Source organism: Salmo salar, chromosome ssa27 (assembly GCF_905237065.1).
Source record: "Salmo salar chromosome ssa27, Ssal_v3.1, whole genome shotgun sequence".
Taxonomy (NCBI): domain Eukaryota; kingdom Metazoa; phylum Chordata; class Actinopteri; order Salmoniformes; family Salmonidae; genus Salmo; species Salmo salar.
Genome location: NC_059468.1, coordinates 12,360,232 through 12,385,608, shown reverse-complemented (window position 1 = coordinate 12,385,608; position 25,377 = coordinate 12,360,232). Strand labels below are relative to the sequence as shown.

The following is a 25,377-nucleotide window of genomic DNA, read 5'->3' as shown; positions in this document are numbered from 1 at the left end:
AAAGTAAAAAATAAAAAGTAACAAAATAACAATAACGAGGCTATATTCAGGGGGCACCGGTACCGAGTCAATGTGTGGGGGTACAGGTTAGTTGAGGTAATTTGTACATGTAGGTAGGGGTAAAGTGATTATGCATAGATAATGAACAGTGAGTAGCAGCAGTGTAAAAACAAAGGGGGGGGGGGGGGTCAATGTAAATAGTCCGGGTGGCCATTTGATGAATTGTTCAGCAGTCTTATGGCTTGGGGGTAGAAGCTGGAGTGGCAGCAACTAGATATGTACTGTAGTACAGTATATAGAAAGATAGACGTTATGACTGTGAGTTGGTGCACCATAGTGGCTGTTTTTACATGTATAACCTACCATCAGGCAGAGAGATGATTTAAATAGCTTCTCAGGTTTGACTAATTACACCGTGTTGACTGACTAGCTCCACAGACTTCATGGTGAACGTGCCCTGAAAACAAGAGCTACAACCACATTTAGGTGTTTGTCTTGGAAATACCCCCCCCCTAAAAATGGCGTGTTCCTGAATACTGAATAGTCAATGTGTGCCCTGGAGGTGTCTTTTAGTGTATAACAGAATTCAGATGGGGCAACTTTATTCCACAGTAAATAAGATGGGCAAAACCTCGTGTTAGTGCGAGACTGCTACAAATTCATAAGATTAGTCATTTCTTCATAGTACAGTAGCACAGTGTGTTTCCCCTGGCTTGAAAGTTCAGGTCAGACAACAGGCAGCATGCAAAGTGAAGATTAAAAAGCCAAGCTGGGGAAATGATTATAATTGCTCTTTGCTGCCTGAATCTAGGTCATTTTCTAAGTCACCAATGTCAGGCATTCTCTCCGGTGTGACTTTTCATGTCCATTTTGGCAGACAGTTGCCACTGACTGTTTTTAGCCGGTCAAAGGTGATGTGTGTGTGCTCTTCTTTAGACATACACTACCAGTCAAACGTTTGGACACACCTACTCATTCAAGGGTTTTTCTTCATTTGTACTATTTTCTACAGAATAATAGTGAAGACATTAAAACGATGAAATAACACATATGGAATCATGTAGTAACCAAAAAAGGGTTAAACAAATCAAAATCTATTCTTCAAAGTCGCCACCCTTTGCCTTGATGACAGCTTTGCACACCCTTGGCATTCTCTCAATCAGCTTTACCTGGAATGCTTTTCCAACAGTCTTGAAGGAGTTCCCACATATGCTGAGCACTTGTTGGCTGCTTTTCCTTCGCTCTGCGATCCAACTCATCCCAAACCATCTCAATTGGGTTGAGGTCAGGTGATTGTGGAGGCCAGGTCATCTGATACAGCACTCCATCACTCTCCTGGGTTAACTATCCCTTACACAGCCTGGAGGTGTGTTTTGGGTCATTGACCTGTTGAAAAACAAAAGATAGTCCCACTAAGCACAAACAAGATGGGATAGCTTAACGCTGCAGAATTCTGTGATAGCCATGCTGGTTAAGTGTGCCTTGAATTCTAAATAAATCACTGACAGTGCCTCTAGCAAAGCACCATCACACCTCCTCCTCCATGCTTCATGGTGGGAACCACACATGCGGAGATCATCCAATCACCTACTCTGCGTCTCACAAAGACACAGTGGTTGGAACCAAAAATCGTGAATTTGGACTCATCAGACCAAAGGACAGATTTCCACCGGTCTAATGTCCATTGCTTGTGTTTCTTTGCAGCAATTCAACCATGAAGGCTTGATACACGCAGTCTCCTCTGAACAGTTGATGTTGAGATGTGTCTGTTACTTGAACTCTGTGAAGCATTTATTTGGGCTGCAATCTGAGTTGCAGTTAACTCCAAATCAAATCAAATTTAATTGGTCACATACACATATTTAGCAGAAGTTATTGCAGGTGTAGCGAAATGCTTGTGTTCCTAGTGTAATCGGCCTGTGTGTAGCTGGTGTAGAGAGTCAGGCGCAGGACAGCAGATATGAGTAATCAACGTAATTTACTCAAGATTCACAAAATACAACATAAATTTACCTAGCCCACAATAATGGACCGTATACAAGACAAACAATTACTCACAAACAAACATTGGGGAACAGAGGGTTAAATAATGAACAAGTAATTGGGGGATTGAAACCAGGTGTGTAAAACAAAGACAAAACAAATGGAAAATGAAAAGTGGATTGGCGATGACTAGAAGGCCGGTGACGTCGACCGCCGAACGTCGCCCGAACAAGGAGAGGGACCGACTTCGGCGGAAGTCGTGACACCTAGCTCCAGCAGCGCAGTAGTATCTATCATTGCAGTAGTATCTATCATTGCAGTAGTATCTAAAAACAATTCACAATACACACAAATCTAAAAGTGAAAGAATATAATTAAGAAATATATAAACATTAGATTGAGGAATGTCTGAGTGGCATTGACTAAAATACAGTACACTAGAATACAGTATATACATATGAGATGAGTAAACATTATTTAAATATTATTAAAGTGTCTAGTGTTCCATTGTTAAAGTGACCAGTGTTTCCAAGTCTATGTATATAGGGCAGCAGTCTCTAAGGTGCAGGGTTGCGGTGGAAGCCGGCAAGAGATGGCTATTTAACAGTCTGATGGCCTTGAGATAGAAGCTGTTTTTCAGTCTCTCGGTCCCAGCTTTGATGCACCTGTACTGACCTCGCCTTCTGGATGATAGCGGTGTGAACAGGCCATGGCTTGGGTGGTTAATGTCCTTAATGTCATTTTTGGCCTTCCTGTGACATCGGGTGCTGTAGGTGTCCTGGAGGGCAGGTCGTTTTTCCACAGTGATGCGTTGGGCAGACCGCACCACCCTCTGGAGAGCCCTACAGTTGCGGGCGGTGCAGTTGCCGTACCAGGCGGGGATACAGCCCGACAGGATGCTCTCAATTGTACATCTGTAAATGTTTGTGAGGGTTTTAGGGGCCAAGCCACATTTCGTCAGCCTCCTGAGGTTGAAGAGGAGCTGTTGCACCTTCTTCACCACACTGTCTGTGTCGGTGGACCATTTCAGATCGTCAGTGATGTGTACACCGAGGAACTTGAAGCTTTTCACCTTCTCCACTGCGGTCCCATCAATGTGGATAGCCGCGTGCTCCCTCTGCTGTTTCCTGAAGTCCACAATCATCTCCTTTGTTTTGTTGACGTTGACTGAGAGGTTATTTTCCTGGGTTCAGTCTCCCAGGGCCCTCACCTCCTCCCTGTAGGCTGCCTACTACTGTTGTGTCATCTACAAACTTGATGATTAAGTTGGAGGAGGTGTGTGTACAGGAGGGGTCTAAGTGCGCACCCTTGTGGGGTTCCTGTGTTGAGGATCAGCAAAGTGTTTCCTACCTTCATCACCTGGGGGCGGCCTGTCAGGAAGGGCCCGTCAGGAAGTCCAGGACCCAGTTGCACAGTGCGGGGGACAGACCCAGGGCCCCGAGCTTAATGATGAGCTTGGAGGGTACTATTGTGTTGAATGCTGGGCTATAGTCAATGAACAGCATTCTTTCATAGGTATTCCTCTTGTCCGGATGGGATAGGGCAGTGTGCAGTGCAATGGCAATTGCATCGTCTGTGGATCTGTTGGGGTGGTAAGCAAATTGAAGTGGGTCTAGGGTGTCAGGTAAGGTAGAGGTGAAATTATCCTTAACTAGCCTCTTAAAGCACTTCATGATGACAGAAGTGAGTGCTACAGTATGCTAGTCATTTAGTTCAGTTACCTTTGCTTTCTTGGGTGCAGTAACAATGGTGGACATCTTGAAGCAAGTGGGGACAGCAGACTGGGATAGGGAGAGATTGAATATGTCTGTAAACACTCCAGCCAGCTGGTCTGCGCATGCTCTGAGGATGCCATCTGGGCCGGCAGCCTTTCGAGGGTTAACACGCTTAAATGTCTTACTCATGTCGGCCACAGAGAAGTAGAGCCCACAGTCCTTGGTAGCGGGCCGCATCGGTGGCACTATTTATCCTCAATGCGGGTGAAGATGGTTCGGAAGTAAGACGTCCGTGGCTGGCTTTCCCTTTGTAATCTGTGATTGTTTGTAGTCCCTGCCACATTCGTCTCGTGTCTGAGCCATTGAATTGCGACTCCACTTTGTCTCTGTACTGAAGTTTTGCCTGTATGATTGCCATATGGAGGGAATAACTACACTGTTTGTATTGGTATTGGTCCATATTCCCAGTCACCTTGCCATGGTTAAATGCAGTGATTTGCGCTTTAAGTTTTGCTGAAATTCTGAATTTATCCTCTGCAGCTGTGGCAGTCCTCATGAGAGCCAGTTTGATCATATCGCTTGATGGTTTTTAGGACTGCACTTGAAGAAACTTTCAAAGTTCTTAAAATGTTCCATATTGACTGACCTTCATGTCTTAAAGTAATGATGGACTGTCGTTTCTTTTTGCTTATTTGAGCTGTTCTTTCCATAATATGGACTTGGTCTTTTACCAAATAGGGCTATCTTCTGTATACACGACCCCTACCTTGTCACAACACAACTGATTGGCTCAAACGCATTAAGAAGGAAAGAAATTCCACAAATTAACTTTTAACAAGGCACACCCGTTAATTGATATGTATTCCAGGTGACTACCTCATAAAGCTGGTTGAGAGAATGTCAAGAGTGTGCAAAAATGTCATCAAGGCAAAGGGTGGCGACTTTGAAGAATCTCAAATATAAAATATATTTTGATTTGTTTAACACTTTTTTGGTTACTACATGATTCCATATGTGTTTTTTCATAGTTTTGATGTCTTCACTATTATTCTACAATGTAGAAACTAGTAAAAAGAAAGAAAAACCCTGGAATGAGTAGGTGTGTCCAAACTTTTGACTGGTACTGTAGTTCTACACCGCAAAGCCTGCCCAAGTCTCCCTCCCCACAGACACCATTTATGGTGCAATAGTTTAGTGGGAAACATTTTTAACATGATTGCACAAACTGATATTCATAAAAACAAAGTCAAGATAAACAATTATTTTCCACTTTTCTTCACTTAAGCTGTCATGAGTGGAAATGCACAAGTGTACCCTGGTGCTGAAATTTGCTGAATGTATCAGTTGAGAAAGTACACAAATGCTTCCCTTAACGAATACATGAAACCAGATGGATTACTCAATGTAGGTAGTCAGAATTTAACACATCTTTGTGGGATTTCGCAGAGTTTAATCTTTTGAATACACAAAAATGCATTATATAATATGAAAAGGTCCATCAGACAAATAACAAATCATTAAAAAGGAGAACAAATGTATTCAAAAATATTCATTATGAAATATAAACAATATGTATAAATGCATACACTACATTGACAAAACCATTAACCAGTTGACATGATTAACCCTGTGTGCATTTGAGTAGTCGGTATGACCGCCTCTGTAGAGTTCATTTATTCACTGTCTATAAACATTTCTAAAACACTTGTAAGAATGACAGAAAACACAACATGGTAATAAGAGTGTGCTGCAGAGGGTCACCGGCCCTTATGAGGGGGGTGACTGGTGATGCAGAAGTGCCATTTTCTAAGGAAAGTGCCTGTGTGTGTGGTAAACAGCCTGGCTCAGATTAGGATGCTGTGCCATGTTTGTGTGTGATGTTTCTTACATCCTAAACACAGACAAACCAGGGTAAATGCGCCACACACGGGAAGTAGTGAAGCTTGGAATGAACACGTGTAAAACGGAACATCAGATATATTCGAGCTAATGGTATCGAGATTCACAATCTTTTCAAACCGGTCTTTTGGGAGCTTTTCATTAACAGAATGACACATTTTCTCAACACAAAGCCACATGAATCAAAGTAGTTCCAAAACAGAAGAAAAATACTATTGACCATCCTGAAGGGCAAAGCGTTGCTATGGGATTGTAGATATTTCCAATCTGTTTCTTACTTTTTGAGCAACACTTTAATATCCTCTCATTAACCGGCCTCCTTTCTCTTCTAAGACCTTCTGCCCTTTAATAAACCGTCGTTGGGCATTTCTTTCTATCAGCTTCATATTGCCTGTACCAACTTCACAGATCAGCTACCTCCCTGAATGATGCAAAACCATATGAATATGGTGCGGTGGTAGCGTTTGCTACATAAGCAGTGTTGCGTGCGTCTTAACACATAAAAACAACAGGACGTGAAGTGATTTATCCTATGTAGTGGTTGTTCGTCTCCTGACTGCTATAGAATACTACGGGTGATGTGTTGTAGTGACATGTCCAGTGGGAGCTGTGGTTTGAGTCCCCGGTTTGGCCTTCAGGTCCTGAGGAGGCGCAGTCGTAGACTGAGGGGTTCTTTACATAAGAAGGTTTGAGTTCACAGTGTTGAGGTGAAATGTCCCCGAGAGTCCTTTCACGCTCTTGCCTTCATGCTTAGATCCATGGATATCTGAAATGTTCCAGGAAAAACAGTCATGTTTTCCGCCAAATAAGAATGAACTCATCACACTATACACGATGTAATGCACATAGGTTGAGAAAGAGGCATGCTACTAATGGTGTCCACTTCCTAATCAACACGTAGGTTGAGAAAGAGGCATGCTACTAATGGTGTCCACTTCCTAATCAACACGTAGGTTGAGAAAGAGGCATGCTACTAATGGTGTCCACTTCCTAATCAACACGTAGGTTGAGAAAGAGGCATGCTACTAATGGTGTCCACTTCCTAATCAACACGTAGGTTGAGAAAGAGGCATGCTACTAATGGTGTCCACTTCCTAATCAACACGTAGTTTGAGAAAGAGGCATGCTACTAATGGTGTCCACTTCCTAATCAACACGTAGGTTGAGAAAGAGGCTTGTTACTAATGGTGTCCACTTCCTAATCAACACGTAGGTTGCAAATAGCTCTCTAGCAATCAGACATATTCACCACATTCAGTGTGCAGAAAGCACCATCTACTTTATCAAAATATCACTACATCTACCTACCATGTTATTATTATAACTATAGTACACACTTATTAGAACCTTTCACACTTAAATCTGTAGTACGCACAATTATGCATTAGTGTCTTTGACCCACCAATGAGTATGCATACTGTATGTTCAAGTGTGTATTCAGTACATGTATTTTAGCGTGGGTCTGACCCACCTCCTAAGTGTGTGTCCTATAACGTCGTTGGTCCTGACCATCTCATAGGAGTTGGCCCAGGTGGTGCACGGTTAAACCCACGGCCAGCAGCAAACAAGGACGAGCGGTCCTGGAGCCCTGTACAAACCAATACACAACACCCAACGTAAGTCATTCTGAACTGTAACAAGATAAAATAGTCCTGCCAAGGATAAAACAAAAGATAACCGTGCAAGAGAATTATAAACTGAGGAGTGGCAAGGTGACCAGACGAGAACTGAGTAAGATGCAACCACTGCCACCAATGTCCACCAGTGTCCACCAATGTCCACCAATGTCCACCAATGCCATGAACAGCTGAATGTTCAGCTGAAAGGTTCGACGTAATCTAATGTGGGAGAGATTTATGGTTCAAGTCTGTCTTATAAATACGGTATGTTTTTGTTGGGCTAGAAGGCAATAATAACAGTTGCCTTTAACATTTATACAGTTATGTGAATGTGTTTGCATGTATGTGTATACATAACACTTTACTATGTATATAATACACTGAGTACACCAAACATTAGGAACACCTTCCTAATATTGAGTTGCACCCCCCGTTTGACCTCAGAACAGCCTCAATTCATCGGGACATGGACTCTACCACATGTCGAAAGCGTTCCGCAGGGATGCTGGCCAATGTTGACTCCAATGCAGGTGTTCTTAATGTTTCGTATACTCAGTGTCTATATTCTGTGTGTTGCAGTCTGCATCTTCAGCGCTAACTCTATATGAATGTGCAACGCTCAAATGATTTATCACACACCCACTAAAGATATGGCGCTGGATTGTTACTTAAATTTAGTGTTATATATACAAGACAATTCTTGGAAAGGTCCTGTATGAGCTTTGAGCAAGGTGACCGTCCCACACTCTCTTTATTCTTGCACAGACAAGGAAGAGTTTCTATCTAAACATGAATTCCAATGATACTAGTATTTGTTTAAATGTCAAGACTAAAACCCCCTAGAGTTTACATTACGAGATACCACAAACGTTTATGTGTAAGGTATTACAGCTGGTCACACACATTCACGCGCACATATAACATCAATAAGATGAGATCACTTTATTGGTCAATTGCACACGAGGTCCAACCAAAATTTGACATCCGCTTCTAACCCAACCCCTCCGAAAGACAAACATACAGTTATCACATATACAGGTTTTAGACAGGCTGTACTACCACACTGGGTGCCTCCCCTTTCGGAGGGGTTGGGTTAAAAGTGGAAGTCAAATTTTGGTTGGACCTCGTGTGCAATTGACCAATAAAGTGATCTCATCTTATTGATGTTATATGTGCGCGTGAATGTGTGTGACCAGCAGTAATACCTTACACATTAACGTTTGTGGTATCTCTTAATGTTAACTCTAGGGGGGTTTAGTATTTTATCACTATTATTATTGGAATTCATATTTGTATGAATGGTAAAGGAATACAAGAGAACCAACATAAAATAGTGACAAAGTAGTAACACACACACACACACACACACACACACACACACACACACACACACACACACACACACACACACACACACACACACACACACACACACACACACACACACACACACACACACACATACACACACACACACTGACTGTTGGGGATTGATATTGCTTTTTGGCAGAAGGTCCTCCTGCTTTCTCATGGTTGGGAGGCTTTGGACAAATCCCAGAGTGTTTGTTGATAAGGGTTTCCTGGACTTGAGTTTACAGATATAAAGCGGATGGGCTTTCAGACAGACCCGTATCGATAATAGGTTCCACCTGTTGAGGTCTTGACTAAAGCCACTGAAATGTGCTGAATTTGTACTTCTAAAATAAGTACCCTCAAAGCAATACGTATCAGATGTCATCATTAAGTTGTATTGTCTTTCCAGGGAAAGTATGCCTGTCTAAGGACTTAAAATGTTTAATAACCAAGTACAGTTATCATTTTGGTAAAGCTATCCACTCATTTTGAAATAGGACTAGGTTAACTCAACAAAAGTGGGTTGTCATAGTTTGTTCTTGCTGCCAGTTAAGATTTGGATGTAGAAATGCTGTTTATTTGAAATGAACGAAAACACAATACTGTAGTGGAAATAGCAGGAGAAGTGGCTCCAAAAATTGCTGTGATTCCTAGTAATTTTACTGTTCCAAATGAACCCATCAAATCTCTCCAGTGCTGGTTTGCCCCTGGGTAATCCACACACCCACGTAAAACACAAGTAACCATCCTCGTAACTTCCGCAAGCATGGAACAGGTCAGTGTGACATCAGTGTTCTCAGGGCAGAGGTATGCGGATTTTGGTTTAAGCCTCCATCTTAAAAGACATATGACTCAAAGGTCAACCATAAATGACTCAAAGGTCAACTATATATGACTCAAAGGTCAACTATATATGACTCAAAGGTCAACCATATATGACTCAAAGGTCAACCATATATGACTCAAAGGTCAACCATATATGACTCAAAGGTCAACTATATATGATAGACCTTTCATTTGGGAGATAAAAGGGAGTCTAATCAGACACAAACGACTGCAGCAATATGATGGGATACCTTCGCCGTGACTCTGCTGCTGACTGTGGTCGACATAGCGGTCGAGAAGGTTGTGTCTTCCTCTTCCTCCATATCTTCTCCCTTATCATCCTCCTCTTCACTTCCACTTAGAAACTTGTCCAGGTCCTCAGTACTAGTGTTACCTAGTGAACAATACTTTTTATTTGCGAGGTAACTTTCCAGTACTTACTGTATTTCAAAGAATTAAACACAAACACAAAGAAGCAGATTACATTTTTTTTTGTTGTAATTATGTTGTCCCCAACGGGGATAAACACATCGGTCAAAATGTATAAAAGTAAAGGTTTTAACATACTGAAAAAGGTGTATTCAAAGGTGGCATTGTAGTCGTAGTCCGATGTCGGCGTTGTGTCACCGTAGTCATCATATTCATTTTGGCCTATAGGGAAGGAGCAGAAACAGAAGGTTATGTCAATGCAGTGAGTCAAGAACAGATTGTGTTTGGGTCTAAAAAAAAAATGTACAAAAATAAAAAGCTTTAACCAAAATCAAGGTCAAAGATGAGAGGGGGAAAGCTGACCTAAAATGTTTTATTTCCCATGTGCTGACTGGCGCACGGCTAGCATCAGCGTAGCTTAAAGGGATAGTCCACTCAAAATGCAAAGTTGATCAGATATTTCCAGACCTAAAAAGTGGTCTAATGTTAAGGCGAGTCCCAAGCTATCGGTTGTATAGATACGTCTCAATTCCAAAAGAATGAGAACGATAGGCACCAAATAAAATCAGTAAATTAGACAGGGCCTATCTTATATTCATTTAGGGTTGAGGCATATAGCTGTATATATACAACCAATAGCTTGGGACTTCAGAGGTCTGAAAATGTCTCGCAAACAGTGATTTTAGAGTAAATGATCCCAAATGGACAGTAAAAAAAAGGGGGGAAATAGATCATGGTGCCAATCCTAAATCTCAGTAAACCTTTAAAATGGGTTAATCCATCTCGCCCTCTGTCTAAATTCCCTGAGCTCTTTAATCGTCAAGCATTATTAAAGTGTTTTTAATCAGTATTTACAGTCACCCCATTAACACTCCTAAAATGATGTGATGAACCTTTATATTCTGAATAATCTAATGCCATTTGGTCAGTAAAGATTCAGCAGAGGCTGTTGAACGTTAATGACAGTCTTAATAATTTACGACGATTCATGCATGTAGAATCCAGTGCTAAACAAAGCTGATCGACTCAAAAACAGAATCTGACTCAAGGGAAATCATGCTTAGTTTTGTCACACAAGCAGGGGTGTGAGGGGGGAGCTTAGCATGGGATCCATGAATCGTGCCTGGCCAACAGACGTTTCTGTGAGGGAAATTTCTCTCTCTCACGATATGTCCTAAATATACCGGGTGTTGAATGCCATCTCTCTAATTGTACGTCGCTCTGGATAAGAGCGTCTGCTAAATTACTAAAATGTACGTACATGTAAAATCTCTGCATGTTTTACAGTTAAAAGCAGTGGTTTCACAAAATGTTCTATCAGCTGTTGCTCGAACTTCATTTACAACAGCTTAACGGGTAAGGCAATATTTGAGACAAACTTGGGTTATTAAGATGGGACAGGTAAATAAATAAAGAAGCAACAACAAAAGCCACAGCAAAGCTGGTTCTGTCAGTCAATCATGATGGTGGACACGTGGCAAAAGGGTTACAGGAAGTCAGCTTTTATCTGGACAGCGCTGATGTCACTCAAGGAAATAATGTACTACCCCAATATAAGTATTGACATAATTGTTTTGTTAGAATATCCGTCTGTCATTCATTTCACTGCATCCCCAAATGTTGTGTTGAAACAGTTACAAATCGGTCTCGCTCAGTTGAGAGTATTTTGTTTGATTAGTTTACCTTTGTGGGTCTGACGAAGATTGTTAGGCCGAAACATTGGAATTATATAAGTGACACTTTGAAAGTGCAGTGTGCACTTTTCTTTACTGCACCAACATTTTTCACCAGCGATCTGTCCACCTCAAAGTTACTGTGACCCCCTAACTTCCTCAAGCATTCAAGTCTGTGAAGACACTCAAGAGAATCAGTAAACCCTCCCTATAACATCATTCAAGCTGCAGGACTTCCATCCAGTCACCTGGACATCAGGGAAAGACGATGGCAGCCAGGGGACATCTCGTCATCAAACGGTTAGGAAAGTCACACATCACTTAGGCCATGCGAACCAGGGCTAGAGTCCAGGAAAAGAAGACATGATTTGCTGCTTCTAAAAAAAAAAAAAAACTCCTGGTTGTCCCGCATGAGAGATATGGGAGACCTCAGGACAGGGGTCACCCTGCCCGCCAACGCTCTGGTGGTTCTGGGACTATTAGAACTCACAACTCACAGAAGCTCTGGACCCTCCTCTGTGGTTCAGAGGTTCTGAAGAACAGACGATGGGAACTGAACTGACCCCCACTTCCTTGTCCCCAAAAATGTCTATCTAAATAGGGATCCACCAGTTGCACGTGATTCATTTATACAGCTGTATTAGTTTCACTGTGAGTCGAGTGCATTTCCCAAGGACACAATATATACTGTATCTGTCTGCCTCTGTTATTTCAACTATGACTCCCTGCTATTAAGTTTACTTAAACCTTTTTCCATCTGTGTTCAATTGCTCTCAATGTCAGTAAGACTTATCGTGATCATCTGGGTGGACTAGTTTATCATTTTTTGATGCTAATTTACCTCCTCATTCCAGTTTCCCACATGCAACCACTGCCCCAAACATCCTCCTGCTTCAGTTTGTCTGCTTGAGCCGACCCCAATAAATCATGCACCAGTCCCGCTTCCTGATCATCTGTTTCTGGTGAAGTCATAACGACTGCCTTGAACTAAAAGAGATAGCCTACATTACAATGACTGATGGGGAGGGTCAGTGTAAAACGATAAGATACATGTGGGAAATGTTATTACCAAAGAAATAGTATCAGATGGGCTTTGATTCTAGCTTCTCTTTTTGAAACTTCAAAAAAAAAGTTGAACCCAGAGATGAACCATACTCCTTAGCTTGTGGCAGGCTGCCATCGTGACTTCAGATATACAATCCCATTCTCTTTAAACACGCCACGACGCCACTGGCAGTGGAGTGCTACGCGGAACTAAACACGAATGCACTAGTATCATTGGCATTGTGTGGACCACTTAAGAAAACCGTTGAATCTCGGGTCAAGGCTAACTACGTTGAAGCTCACATGCATCATTAATGAGGCAGTGTGTGGCCTCCTGTCCTCTATATTCAATCCCTCCACAATGCTTGTGAGTCACAGTCTCCTCTCAGGACCGAGATTTATGCTACCTCTATGAAAGTCAATGAACAAGTGTTGAAAAACCCTCCCATACACAACCGTGAGTGACACAACCCTTTAAATAGAGAGTATAAGTGGATCTGTGCTTCTTCTGAGAAGACAGGCTGCTTGTTTTAACCATGCCCTCCAGTTTAGGAAGACGAGGTCCCATTGTGGTCACTGTAGGTGTTGTACAGGGAAAGAACTGTGGGAAGGGAATCTCACTCCTGCTGCTTTGCATGCTGCAGGTTCAGCTGATTCACCTAGTGGGCTCTGATACCAAACTAGATACAAGTTCAGAATACCCACCACATCACATGCTAAGCCCGTAGGGGAAAAGATATTAGCAAACAGACAGTAAGGTCTGGAAGGACTGTTTTCACACACCCTATTATTAAAGGAGTAGTCCTTCCATGTCTCCCTCTAACAGGGAACTAATGAAGTCACTCAAAATGTTGCCTCGCATGACACACTGGGGGCCAATAAAAAATTAAGAAAAAAAGTAGGGCATTTTCTCCGTACATCCACGGATGGGCCAGTCACACTTCAGCTAAACAATCTCAGCAATCTCAATCGCAATCCACACTGCCCTTTCTCACCTGGACAAAAGGAACACCTGTGTGAGAATGCTGTTCATCGACTACAGCTCAGCGTTCAACACCATAGTGCCCTCAAAGCTCATCACTAAGCTAAGGATTCTGGGACTAAACACCTCCCTCTGCAACTGGATCCTGGACTTCCTGACGGGCCTCCCCCAGGTGGTAAGAGTAGAGTGTTAATTGCAGTGAAAAGGAGCCTGGTGTAGGACTTTAACACCCCGTACAGCTTTGTTAGGCTTTTAGGCCTTCATTTCATCCCCTATGTGTCATTCCCACCAAGGTTTGCAAGATGATCAAATTTCCTAAATCTGGCAGGTGGCCAATGTCAAGGAACATTTATTCTAAGGAGCCTGAAAACAGCCTGAACATTGCAAAGCACTGGGAAAAGATTCTCACCAACAACATTTGAGACCGGCAAAACAGGGTTAGCGTGACACATTACATTTTCCCCTCATTCGCTCTAATCTTTTATGATTAATAAAAAAGAAAAAAAATCCCTGTCGGTGCAATCTGTCACACCCCCACAAGAGGAAGTTGCCGAGCCTCATGAAAACCCCGTGCCATGTTAAGCCTCCAACCATAATGAAATGGGGGAAAAAACAATCAAAACACTATGTGCACCGTGTAAAGAGATTTCAAAACAAAAAGGCAACCGTCAAGTAACACATGGCATCCATCATCATTAAGATGAGTAGCATCCGGTCATGTCAGAAGATGCAACATGTTTTTTCATCCCCACTTGAAACCACAACTGCTATCCGTTTGGGCCGAGGGTTTGACAGGGACTTGCAGACATATCCTGAGAACAATCGAACTTCCCACTCACTGACTAAAAGCCAGCTCAGCCCACGGTGGGACATTGGTGTGAGGGGGAGTGAAGGAGGATGCTGGGAAAGCGTGCTCACTTTTCAAACATGTCTACACAAAACAGCTGTGCTGGGAAGTGCAGTGGGATTGCATCGCCGGCGGATTCTCTTGTGCTTGAGACAGGAGCCTTGTTCAGCGAACGTTGTTACGTTCGGCTTGATTCACTGGCTTGTGTGTTTTCAGACTTTTCACAGACTTTTAAGCGTTTTAGCTGAGTAGCCTTCTGATAAAATATTTTGATGGAAATTAACTAGATTTGTAAATCTGATAGTCAGCAATACCTCATCCTGCTATTACCCTGTAACTCCAATTGTACAAGTCTGGCAAAAAAAACGTTGAAATGATCTTGCAGCAAGTTCCCAGTCTCTTAAAATTCCCCTAAATACACAACCCACTGGGCAAAGACATCAATTCAACTTCTATTCCACATTGGTTCAATGTAATTTCATTGAAATAACATGGAAACAACATTGATTCAACCAGTGTGTGACCAGTGGGAAAGCTCTTACACCTGCCCCCCTCAGTACTCACTCAAGCTATGTTCTAGATCACCCAATAATACTCTAACACACACTAACACACATGCTTGTCTCGATCAGAGGTCAATGCAAACAGATACACATGCCACAGGTTCTCAATTCTTACATTCAGTTTTTTCATGGTACTCAATCTCCGCACAAACAACCGTACTACGCACCCACAAAACAAACACCCTGCCTATTGCAGTACTCACCCCAGCAGAGAGGTAGCAACAGCAGCACTCCAGTCAAGCAGACCAAGAGAAAGCGGTAGTGGGTCAGCCTGTGCATGTTGCTCCAGACAGAGAGAGTGAGAGTGAGTGATCAGACTCCAAACTGGGCTCTGAATGAACGTGGTGTGTGAGTGTGTGGGATAGGGGAGGGAGTGAGGGGTGGGGGAAGAGAGAAAGGAGGGAGGCGGTAGTAGGGGGGAGCTCTCCTTTGCCTCAATGTGCCAAGGGGTGTAAACCAAACATACTCAACGATTGTCAGTGGCACACAAAGTGGCTGTGGTCTGGATTAGGGTGAGGTAAAATGATTCCGGATCCATCATGACTTTTTAACACTGATGGGTTGAGGTCAGGATTACAGTAGATGAGTCTGATTTTGAGTCAGTACCACTTTTTACAAACTGTAGTTGGGGTTAGGGATTATATTTGGATGACCTGATTCTGGGTTATAAAAGTTTAGGTTATAAAGGACATGGAGTTGTGGTCAATTGTCAAGTCAGTGGGTCCATTAAATGAACAAAGTGTTCAGTTAAACAGACTCCAGTACAAAAGGCACTGAAACGGATCTGCCTTTCACAATTAGTGGAGAGTTTAGGAATAATATTCGGTGTTTCATATAATTTACACAATACATGAATATACATTCTAACATGATCATTAGATAACATAGTATAACGATGAGTATCCAGTCATCCATATTTTACATATGTTTAAATTGTGCCTATAAAAAAAGCCATTGTTGTTTGGACATCTTGCTGTGAACTGGCCAGTTAAGACACAAGCAACTACCCTCTCCCTATTGTATCTGTAGTAGAGGAAATGCTCTTTACCAAATGCCAGATGTTTTTGAGTTTTACATAGGAGAGGTGGGGGTTTCGACTGCCCCCCATCCTCTCCAGTCAGCAGGGGGGTCGCGGAGTAAGGTATATTTAAGTGTGCCCCATGAGGAAGAGAAGGGGGTTGGATAGGCGTAGGAGGGGTGGTATGCCTAAATCCTGCCCCCTCCATCCCATGGCTCTCTCAGCTCTCCTGATGATTGTGTCTTGGCTGTCAGCTCTATGACTCAGTGAGAGTTGGCCTGGTTTCTGTTGTTTCTGTAAGCACCTCTGGCTGTGAACAGGACCGTGGGACCATGTAGGTGACTGGCTACGGTAGTGAATACGTGAGCCATCGCATTCGCCTCCTACAAGCAGCTCTTGTTTCTCAGCGCCGTGAGTGTCAGGGTCTGGCTGGTGTCCGAGTCCAACCCATCCGCTTGCATCACATCCCAATAAACTAAGAGACCCCACAAACTGCAAGGGATAAAATCTCTTCATTTGCATGGGTATGAGAGCAAGGACACTGTTGTGCATAGGGGAGTGTATGGGCAATGACCTAGAGTACACCTACCCGGAGCCAAGTTTCCTCACGAGATCAGCTTCGACTCCGACAGGGGTTTAGTTCCAAAGAACATCTCGGGGTCAGAGTTTGGTTCGGTCTTAAACTCTTTTCTTGCTCCCTCTCTCCTTGAGGCCTGTTTATTTCTCCAAGTGAACAAATGCCCAAACCCCAAGGGTCTCGTCTGTTTCCCTGCAGAGTTGGCAAGGGCGAGTGCAGCAGCCTGGAAAAACCTTTACAGAACTGTCCTATTTGTTATTTTTTTGCACAGAGAACAGCTGGTCAAGGGATGTGAATGGTCCACTGCCGGGGGCAGATGGTATGAACAGAATACGCACAAATGCACCCCTTCTCCAAGTCTCCAGTTTCAGGACTGCAGGGTGACCGGGGGATGTTTGGGAAACCAGCCCCAAGAGTAAGAGTGACATCCCTGACCTCAGCATTAACAACGTGGCGGGGATGGGCATGTACACAATTCACACTGCTGACACCCTGACGGAGAGATACGGGACAGGAGTGGGGGAAAGGGTTTTGAAAATAGTCATGGACAGGGGGATTGGCAGGGATGCCCAACATGCCCCAGGCTGGCTGTAAGGCAGTGTTCAATGAAGTGGACAAAACTTGGTTCAAGGCCATGTCCTGGGACTGGTTTTGTGGTTGTCACTGTGTCGGCTTTGCAGGCTGACACACATATTCCAAAGAATCTCATTTAATCCATATGGCTGGTCAGCATCCTGCAAGAGTGTGCTCCTTTTGAGCAAGTGTAACCTAGCCCAGTTTGCAGCACTATTTACTAATGAAGTACAAATATGAAAGGCAGATGAGAGGACCCCTGGAGGCCAGTGAATGGTCATTTAATGATGTGTTTGGGTAGCAAGGTGATAGACAGGTCTGAGATGTTATTTCCTTTCTAGGGATTCCTTGTCGGCACTATCTACTGTATGTGTTGATGGATGGTCCTGTTGGAGATTCGTTGAAAGTTCGACAATATGATCCAAGTTCTTAGACACTTGGATCATATTCACACTTAAATTCATTATCCACCTAACACTCAACCCCCCCATTCATTATCCCAACTTCCTACTACCATAAAGTCCAAACACCCCGTGTAACTATAAATATCAGAGCTCTCCCTGAAGACTGAGTCAGCTTTTGTTCTCTCCCACAGAAGAACGTGTGTGGGTGTGAGGGAATTCTTTTTTTCTTCCGTGGGAGCATCCAGAAGATCATTCTCTGGGCTCCAGGGGGCCCCTGGGGGTGGGGTTGTGATGGATCTGTTGTGCTTGCAGAGTTTCCAACCCAGCGGGAGAACACATTTGTGAATGTTTACCATTGGACATTTGCATGGAATCCGGGCACGGTTCCAGCCACTGTTTTCCATACGTGCACTGCCTCTCCATCATGGTTTCTCAATCATCTCCTCGTATAAAATCTTCCCAGTGCTCATTATCTACATGAAAGATCAGTGAGCCTGTAGTACGCCCACGGTGGCCCAACTAATAGCCAAGGCTTTCTCAAATGAGACTAAAAGGTTTTTTGATACTTGAGAATAATGAACTGTTGATATCTGAGAGTAAACCTATACTGAGCACTAGGCTTCTATTTTCAAGCAAACGCATGAATTAGAAAGTCTGTACTGCAGTGTTAAACATACGCAAATTTGCCATTTTTGTTCAAAATTAGGGACAGACTTTGGCTACTACCATGAAGAGGAAGTCACAACTATCCGCCTCCTTTCTTGGAGCCATGAATAAAATGTAGCCACAGATAATAGTGCCTGTTTGCCATCCTCAAGACATCCTCTGAAACTAAAGCTGATGGATGGGAACTTACACCAGTGATAAGAATAGCCGTCAGACTCCTGATCTAGGAGATACAGGGGAAGCATAAACACAAAGGAGGGAAGACAATGATAGGATTCAATGGTGGTAAACTGGAACTACCCTTCACTTTAATTCTTTGTGACTTATACAGATGGGTTCGTTTTAAACAACTATATGTAGAAGGGGAATGCAACTCCCTTCACTGGAGAACTCAGCACATAACCGAACAGAAACCCAGTAAAAAAAACTCTGAAATATATTGTTCAGCCCATCCCGATCCAACCCTATCCCCAACATCTGATGTGGGTGGAAGAAAAAACTTGGAAACTATTTCCGAATTTTGAGGCAATGTAGTTCAGTCATTACCATGGCAGGATTACATTTGCAGACGGCCTGATTCAACAAATCTCTAATCATTCTGTGGATAAAGATCAATTGCTACAGTATTTTAATAGAATAATTAGGTGGGAATAAAATCTGATTCAAATGGAATTTGATAGGGGGGTTTTGCCTGTGGGTGTGTTAGGCTCTGAAATGTCTGTTCCCATTATTAGTCAAAGCTGCCCACAGAGGGAAAGGACTGAGGCTATGAAGTGAAAGAAGAGTGGGTGACTGGGAGTTGGATGAGGGCCCAGACTCAGGCACCTGCAAGGCCTCCCGTTCCCACAAATGTTGGTCAGGAAATGTGTCGCAGTGTAAACTGTCAAGCACAAGGATGAATTATTTGAGATGTAGGCTGAAGTTAAACATTGTCATGGTAAAGAAAACATTTAATGCATCATGAATGGGCTTAACTGAGAAGAAAGTGATGCTCCCGTGAGTTATAGACCTATTATGCCGTTACAGGAGACTAAAGCATATTTTGAGTAGGAAGAGTGTTGGGGAAGCTACTTTGAAAATATAGTTTACCCAAGCTACAAATTACTTCACACTGGAAGAAATTAAGCTACACTAAAGCCACCTTTAAAAATTATATAGTTGACTTAACTAAAGTTACTTTGAATTACTTTGTGGAAAAAACGACTTTGTGAAAGATTATCATATGTAAACCTGAAATGTCATAGATGACAAATTGCAAGACAGATCACTTTGAGGTCATATGTTAACAGAATCTGTCATTTAGCCTATTAAAACACTAAGACAATTTTCAAGTGAGAATTAGGCAAGTCTGATGAAGAAAAATAAAGTAAATTACCCATATTTTATTTTAGACAAAAAAGTAGTTTGTAGTTCCAGTAGCTAACTTACACCGCTACATGGCCCCCCCCCCAAAAAAATGAATTAGCTACTGAAAACACTACCTAGATTTGAATTTAGGTAAACTATGAACCACCAAGCTACTGCTAAATGTAGTTACATTACTAGTTGAGCTACATGTAGTTTACTACTCCCCAAACACTGAGTAGGACGTCATGAAAATCACTACAGTACATTGGTAGGAGGTACATAAAGATATTATTGATGGCTTCTCTGGGAAGAAAGGAGTATCCTGTACATAGCAACCTGCAATGTACAGCATCCATTACAAGAAATAAACGGTCATTTTCCCCACAATAGAGGACAACTTGGAATCATGAATGTACAACTGTATTACAATAAACTAAAGGAAGAGTGAAACTAACTGACCAGATGTTTGCCTGACCAAGAGTTTAATAGTGAGACTCTTACATCCTTGGTCTGACGTGTTGAGGATGTGTATAAAATCCCCCAGCTGTGAAAATGACTCAATAGTCCCTCTGGGCTTATTGTGATTTCAAGCAAGCTACTTATTCTTAGGAATTAATATATTAGCTGTTCTCATTACACATAAATCCACTACAACTTTTAACGCCTATTATGTTGATCAGACGAGGGGAATGTGCATATACTGTGAAGGGTTTCCTGGTGAACCACTGGCTGATGGTTTTACAATGGAGGTGCACATGACATTGAGCTGCCTAAATATGGTCATAGGGTCCCCTGGCAGAAGTGGTTGAGAACTAACAGGCATACAGATCCCACATGAATGGAATTGGAACTGGGACTTCAGACGAGACCTCTCCGTGGTGAGCAGCGCAGCACTCGGGCTGCCAGCCCAGCTGGGTGGTGTTGCACTCTGGGATGAACTATACAAATATATTCATGTCATTTAATTGGATAGCCCCCTAGGGACAATGGTAAGAATCCACAAACTCCAGTTTATTGCTGCTGCCGAGACAATTGCACACAAATGAATGCCTTCACTTTAAAGTCTGATTCATTTTGTACCCTTACTTTGAGGGTGTTTGGTATTTCACCCCATTAAATCAGTGAAAGTAAAGACGTGCAAATACAGTGCCTTCGGAAAGTATTCAGACCCCTAGACTTTTTCCACATTCTGTTACGTTACAGCCTTATTCTAAAATGTATTGAATATTTTTTTTGCCTCAGCAATCCACACACACAATACCCCATAATGACAAGGGTTTAGGTTTAGAAGGCCAGCATCCCGGAGTCGCCTCTTCACTGTTGACGTTGAGACTGGTGTTTTGCGGGTACTATTCAATGAAGCTGCCAGTTGAGGACTTGTCCTCTTGCTCAGTTGTGCACTGGGGCCTCCCACTCCTCTTTCTATTCTGGTTAGGCTAGTTTCCGCTGTTCTGTGAAGGGAGTAGTACACAGCGTTGTACGAGATCTTCAGTTTCTTGGCAATTTCTCATATAGAATAGCCTTCATTTCTCAGAACAAGAATAGACTGACCAGTTTCAGAAGAAAGTTCTTTGTTTATGGCCATTTTGAGCCTGTAATGTAACCCACAAATGCTGATGCTCCAGATACTCAACTACGCTAAAGAAGGCCAGATTTGTTGCTTCTTTAACCAGAACAACAGTTTTCAGCTGTGCTAACATAATTGCAAAAGGGTTTTCTAATGATCAATTAGCCTTTTAAAATGATAAACTTGGATTAGCTAATACAACGTGCCATTGGAACACAGGAGTGATGGTTGCTGACAATGGGCCTCTGTACGCCTATGTAGATATTCCATAGAAAATCTGCCGTTTCCAGCTACAATAGTAATTTACAACATTAACAATGTCTACACTGTATTTCTGATCAATTTGATGTTATTTTAATGGACAAAAAAGAGCTTTTCTTTCAAAAACAAGGACATTTCTAAGTGACCCCAAACTTTTGAACGGTAGTGTAAGTATTCAGACCCTTTGCTATGAGACTCGAAATTGAGCTCAGGTGCGTCCTGTTACCATTGATTATACTTGAGATGTTTCTACAACTTGATTAGAGTCCACCTGTGGTAAACTTAATTGATTGGACATGATTTGAAAAGCCACACACCTGTGTATATAAAGGTCCCACAGTTGACAGCTCATGTCAGAGCAAAAACCAAGCCATGAGGTCGAAGGAATTGTCTGTTGAGCTTTGTTGAATTGTGGATTGTGTGCAGCATTGAAGGTCCCCAAGAACAGTGGCCTCCATCATTCTTAAATGGAAGAAGTTTAGAACCACCAAGACTCTTCCTAGAGCTGGCCGTCCGGCCAAACTGAGAAATCAGGGGAGAAGGGCCTTGATCAGGGAGGTGACTAGGAATGCAATGGTCACTCTGACGGAGCTCTAGAGTTCCTCTGTGGAAATGGGAGAACCTTCCAGAAGGACAACCATCTCTGCAGCCTTCCACCAATCAGGCCTTTATGGTAGAGTGACCAGACCGAAGCCACTCCTCAGTAAAAGGCACATGACAGCCCGCTTGGAGTTTGCCAAAAGGCACCTTAAGACTCGCAGACCATGAGAAACAAGATTTTCTGATCTGATGAAACCAAGATTGAACTCTTTGGCCTGAATGCCAAGCCTCACGTCTGGAGGAAGCCTGGCACCATCCCCACGGTGAATCATGTTGGTGGCAGCATCATACTGTGGGGATGTTTTTCAGCGGCAGGGACTGGGAGACTAGTCAGGATCGAAGCAAAGATGAACTGAGCAAAGTACAGAGAGATCCTTGATGAAAACCTGCTCCAGAGCGCTCAGGACCTCAGAGTGGGGCAAAGGTTCACCTTCCAACAGGACAACGACCCTAAGCACACAGCCAAGACAACGCAGGAGTGGCTTTGGGACAAGTCTCTGAATGTCCTTGAGTGGGCCAGCCAGAGCCTTGGACTTGAACTCTATCTAACATCTCTGGAGAGACCTGGAAATAGCTGTGCAGCGACACTCCCCATCCAAGCTGACAAAGATTGAGAGAATCTGCAGAGAAGAATGGGAGAAACTCCCCAAATACAGGTGTGCCAAGCTTGTAGCGTCATACCCAATAAGACTTGATGCTGTAATCGCTGCCAAAGGTGCTTCAACATAGCACTGAGTAAAGGGTCTGAATACTTATGTAAATGTAATATTTCAGTTTTTTAGCAGAAATGTCTAAAAACCTGTTTTTGCTTTGTCATTATGGGGTACTGTGTGTAGATTGATGAGGGAAAAATCTATTTAATCAATTTTAGAATGAGGCAGTAACGTAACAAAATGTGGAAAAAGTCAAGGGGTCTGAATACTTTCCGAAGGCACTGTATATTCTGCAAAGGTCCCACTGTCCACAAACCTAGTTAGTTTACATGATAGTTGGATAGGTAATGACATTGTAACTCTGATTTTGTTATAACTGCTTGGACAATGTCTACAGACGCAGTTGTATTTGTGGTGCAGTTTTAACAACATTTCAGTACTGATTTGATTGAATGCCAGCACAAGTCAAGCAGAGTTCAGGAGGCGGTCAGTGAGACAGTAATCAACGGACCACAAACTATGCTTTTACCAAGATGTGCACGTAGACCTACATGACAGTTGGCTATCCCCCATCATAGCCTATAATTTGACCTTACACTGAGAACATTCCAAGTTACCCACAAGGCAGACCTTCAAGGTCCATATCCCCCACTGGCCGGGCTGGGCCGTAAGGCATGTACCCTTACATTATTTGCTCCCTTCGGTGACCACTACAAGGATCAGGGAATGAAAGCTTGCCACATTCTTGCCCTCCCTATGGTAGGTCAGGGACATGATCTCTGTAAGACTAGTGGATGGGGGCTAATTTAGGGAGATCATACAATTATTACATCATAAGACGAGGAGGGGGAATGATGAACGGTGAGAGTCACAACTGTTCAACTGTTGTTCACAAAAGAATTGCCACCGCGAGCATCATGAAATAAAGTTGCACCATACATTGTGCTGTAGCCGGGGTTGGGTAGGTTACTTTGTAAATGTAATCCATTACAGTCACTAGTTACTTGTCCAAAATTGTAATCAGAAACATAACTTTTGGTTTACCCAAACTCAGCAACGTAATCGGATTACATTCCGTTACTTTTAGATTACTTTCCCTTTAATGCATTAGAAGAAGACAAAAATGTATGTTACCAATTGCAGGATAAAGCAATACTAAAGTTTACATATCTGGCCATATACGGATGTTACATTTTACTTTATTAGTTGGTTATGTAGGCTTCTTCTAACCCATCGGTTTCTACTACATATAATATGATTAAATTATATCTTTATATTAAAAACCAGTCTATCAGAATTCCAGTCATTCCAATAAATGTTATACCCCTTGATCTTCAAGAATAGGACTTGGAAATATGGAAGTATAGATTAGCCAAATTGTTTTATCTGAGCATAACCCATAAACTAAGGACTTATTATCCAGCCCTACTCTGTTGTTTAGGATTTTGTTGTCATGGAGGACTGATTGAGCTCATTGATTCGAGTTGAAAAATAAATGCTGCGCTCGTGGAATGACATGCTTTGAGCATTACTGAAAAAATTCCATTTACATGTGAAAAATGAATGCCATGTGCTGCATTTGCTATAGGCCTATTGTTTAACTTTTTGTTGGTGACACTTTGATATCTTGATAATGTGCAGCTGTTTAAAGGGCAAATCCACAGATGAAACAAACAAAACGGTCGGCCCGCCTCTGTTTTGGTAAAAAACTGAGGGATGGGCCTGGAGAAATGTAACCGCTCACAGATTAATAGACAAAGCTATGGATGCAAGGACTGACCATCCATGAAATCAAAATGATTGTTTTAACCATGTTATGAGGCTATACCGTGTTTGTTTACATTTACAAACAATGGAGAAAAACAAGCTTATATTTTAGGTTCTCGTGGAGTGTGACAGTTGAACTAAGCTCATGAGGCATTTCTAAGTTATATTCCTCAAGAATCAATGGAAATATATACACTGTAACAGCCGTCGAAGGGAGTAGACCAAGGCGCAGCGGGTTGAGTGCTCATAATTCACTTTATTTAGAACACTAAACAAAACCACGACAGCCAAACAGTACTGTCAGGTACACGAAACACTGAACAGAAAATAACCACCCACAAACACAATGAGAAAAAACCCCTACTTAAATATAGTCTCTAATCAGAGGCAACGAGATACAGCTGTCTCCAATTAGAGACCAATCCCAAACACTTCCAACCTAGACATAGACAACCTAGAATAAACATAGAAATAGACTAACATAGAACATAACCCAAAAACACACAAAACAAACACCCTCTGCCACGCCCTGACCAAACTACAATAACAAATAACCCCTTTTACTGGTCAGGACGTGACATACACATATATATAATTTATAAGTCCAAAAATGGATGTAGCAACTACAGATTGCCCCTTTAAGTCTATCAAAAGTGTGTGAGTTTGAACACATGTCCATTAGGCCTATGGATTTAAAAAATGTATCAGCATGAATTAGATTGAGTAATAACAGCCCCACTTGTATTCCATAGGCTGGGATCCTGTGCAGCGCATTTTTCACTGGCTGTCCAATGGTTTCAAAAACAATGATTGATAGGCAGCTTAAACTTCTTGAATTCAACCATTATTGGGTTAGAATACACATTTAGATTTGTGAACAGCCATCCACAAAACCCACAATCCGTAAGGCGCAAATAGCTAACTGACAGAGCAGCAGTGTGATTGACATCAATGCGCTATGTAGATATCAATAATAAGTGATATCCGTATCACCCTAGACCACACCACTGCT

General features: G+C 42.4%; 1 protein-coding gene across 3 annotated transcripts; it reads right to left on the bottom strand.

Moving 5' to 3' along the window:
- Nucleotides 1–5,416: 5,416 nt before the first annotated feature.
- LOC106588333 (uncharacterized) lies at nt 5,417–15,316 on the bottom strand. Of its 3 annotated transcripts, none has more exons than XM_014177208.2 (5): nt 15,136–15,316; nt 9,962–10,045; nt 9,646–9,788; nt 7,107–7,185; nt 5,417–6,363 (listed from the first exon to the last, which is right to left on the bottom strand). In XM_014177208.2, the coding sequence occupies exons 1-4, from the start codon at nt 15,209–15,211 to the stop codon at nt 7,111–7,113; spliced, it is 378 nt and encodes a 125-aa protein (XP_014032683.1). In that variant the 5' UTR covers nt 15,212–15,316; the 3' UTR covers nt 5,417–6,363; nt 7,107–7,110. The 3 variants fall into 3 exon arrangements, with proteins under 3 accessions (XP_014032683.1, XP_014032682.1, XP_014032684.1); XM_014177207.2 differs by having other exon boundaries at nt 7,069–7,185; nt 15,136–15,315; XM_014177209.2 differs by lacking the exon at nt 7,107–7,185.
- Nucleotides 15,317–25,377: the final 10,061 nt, after the last annotated feature.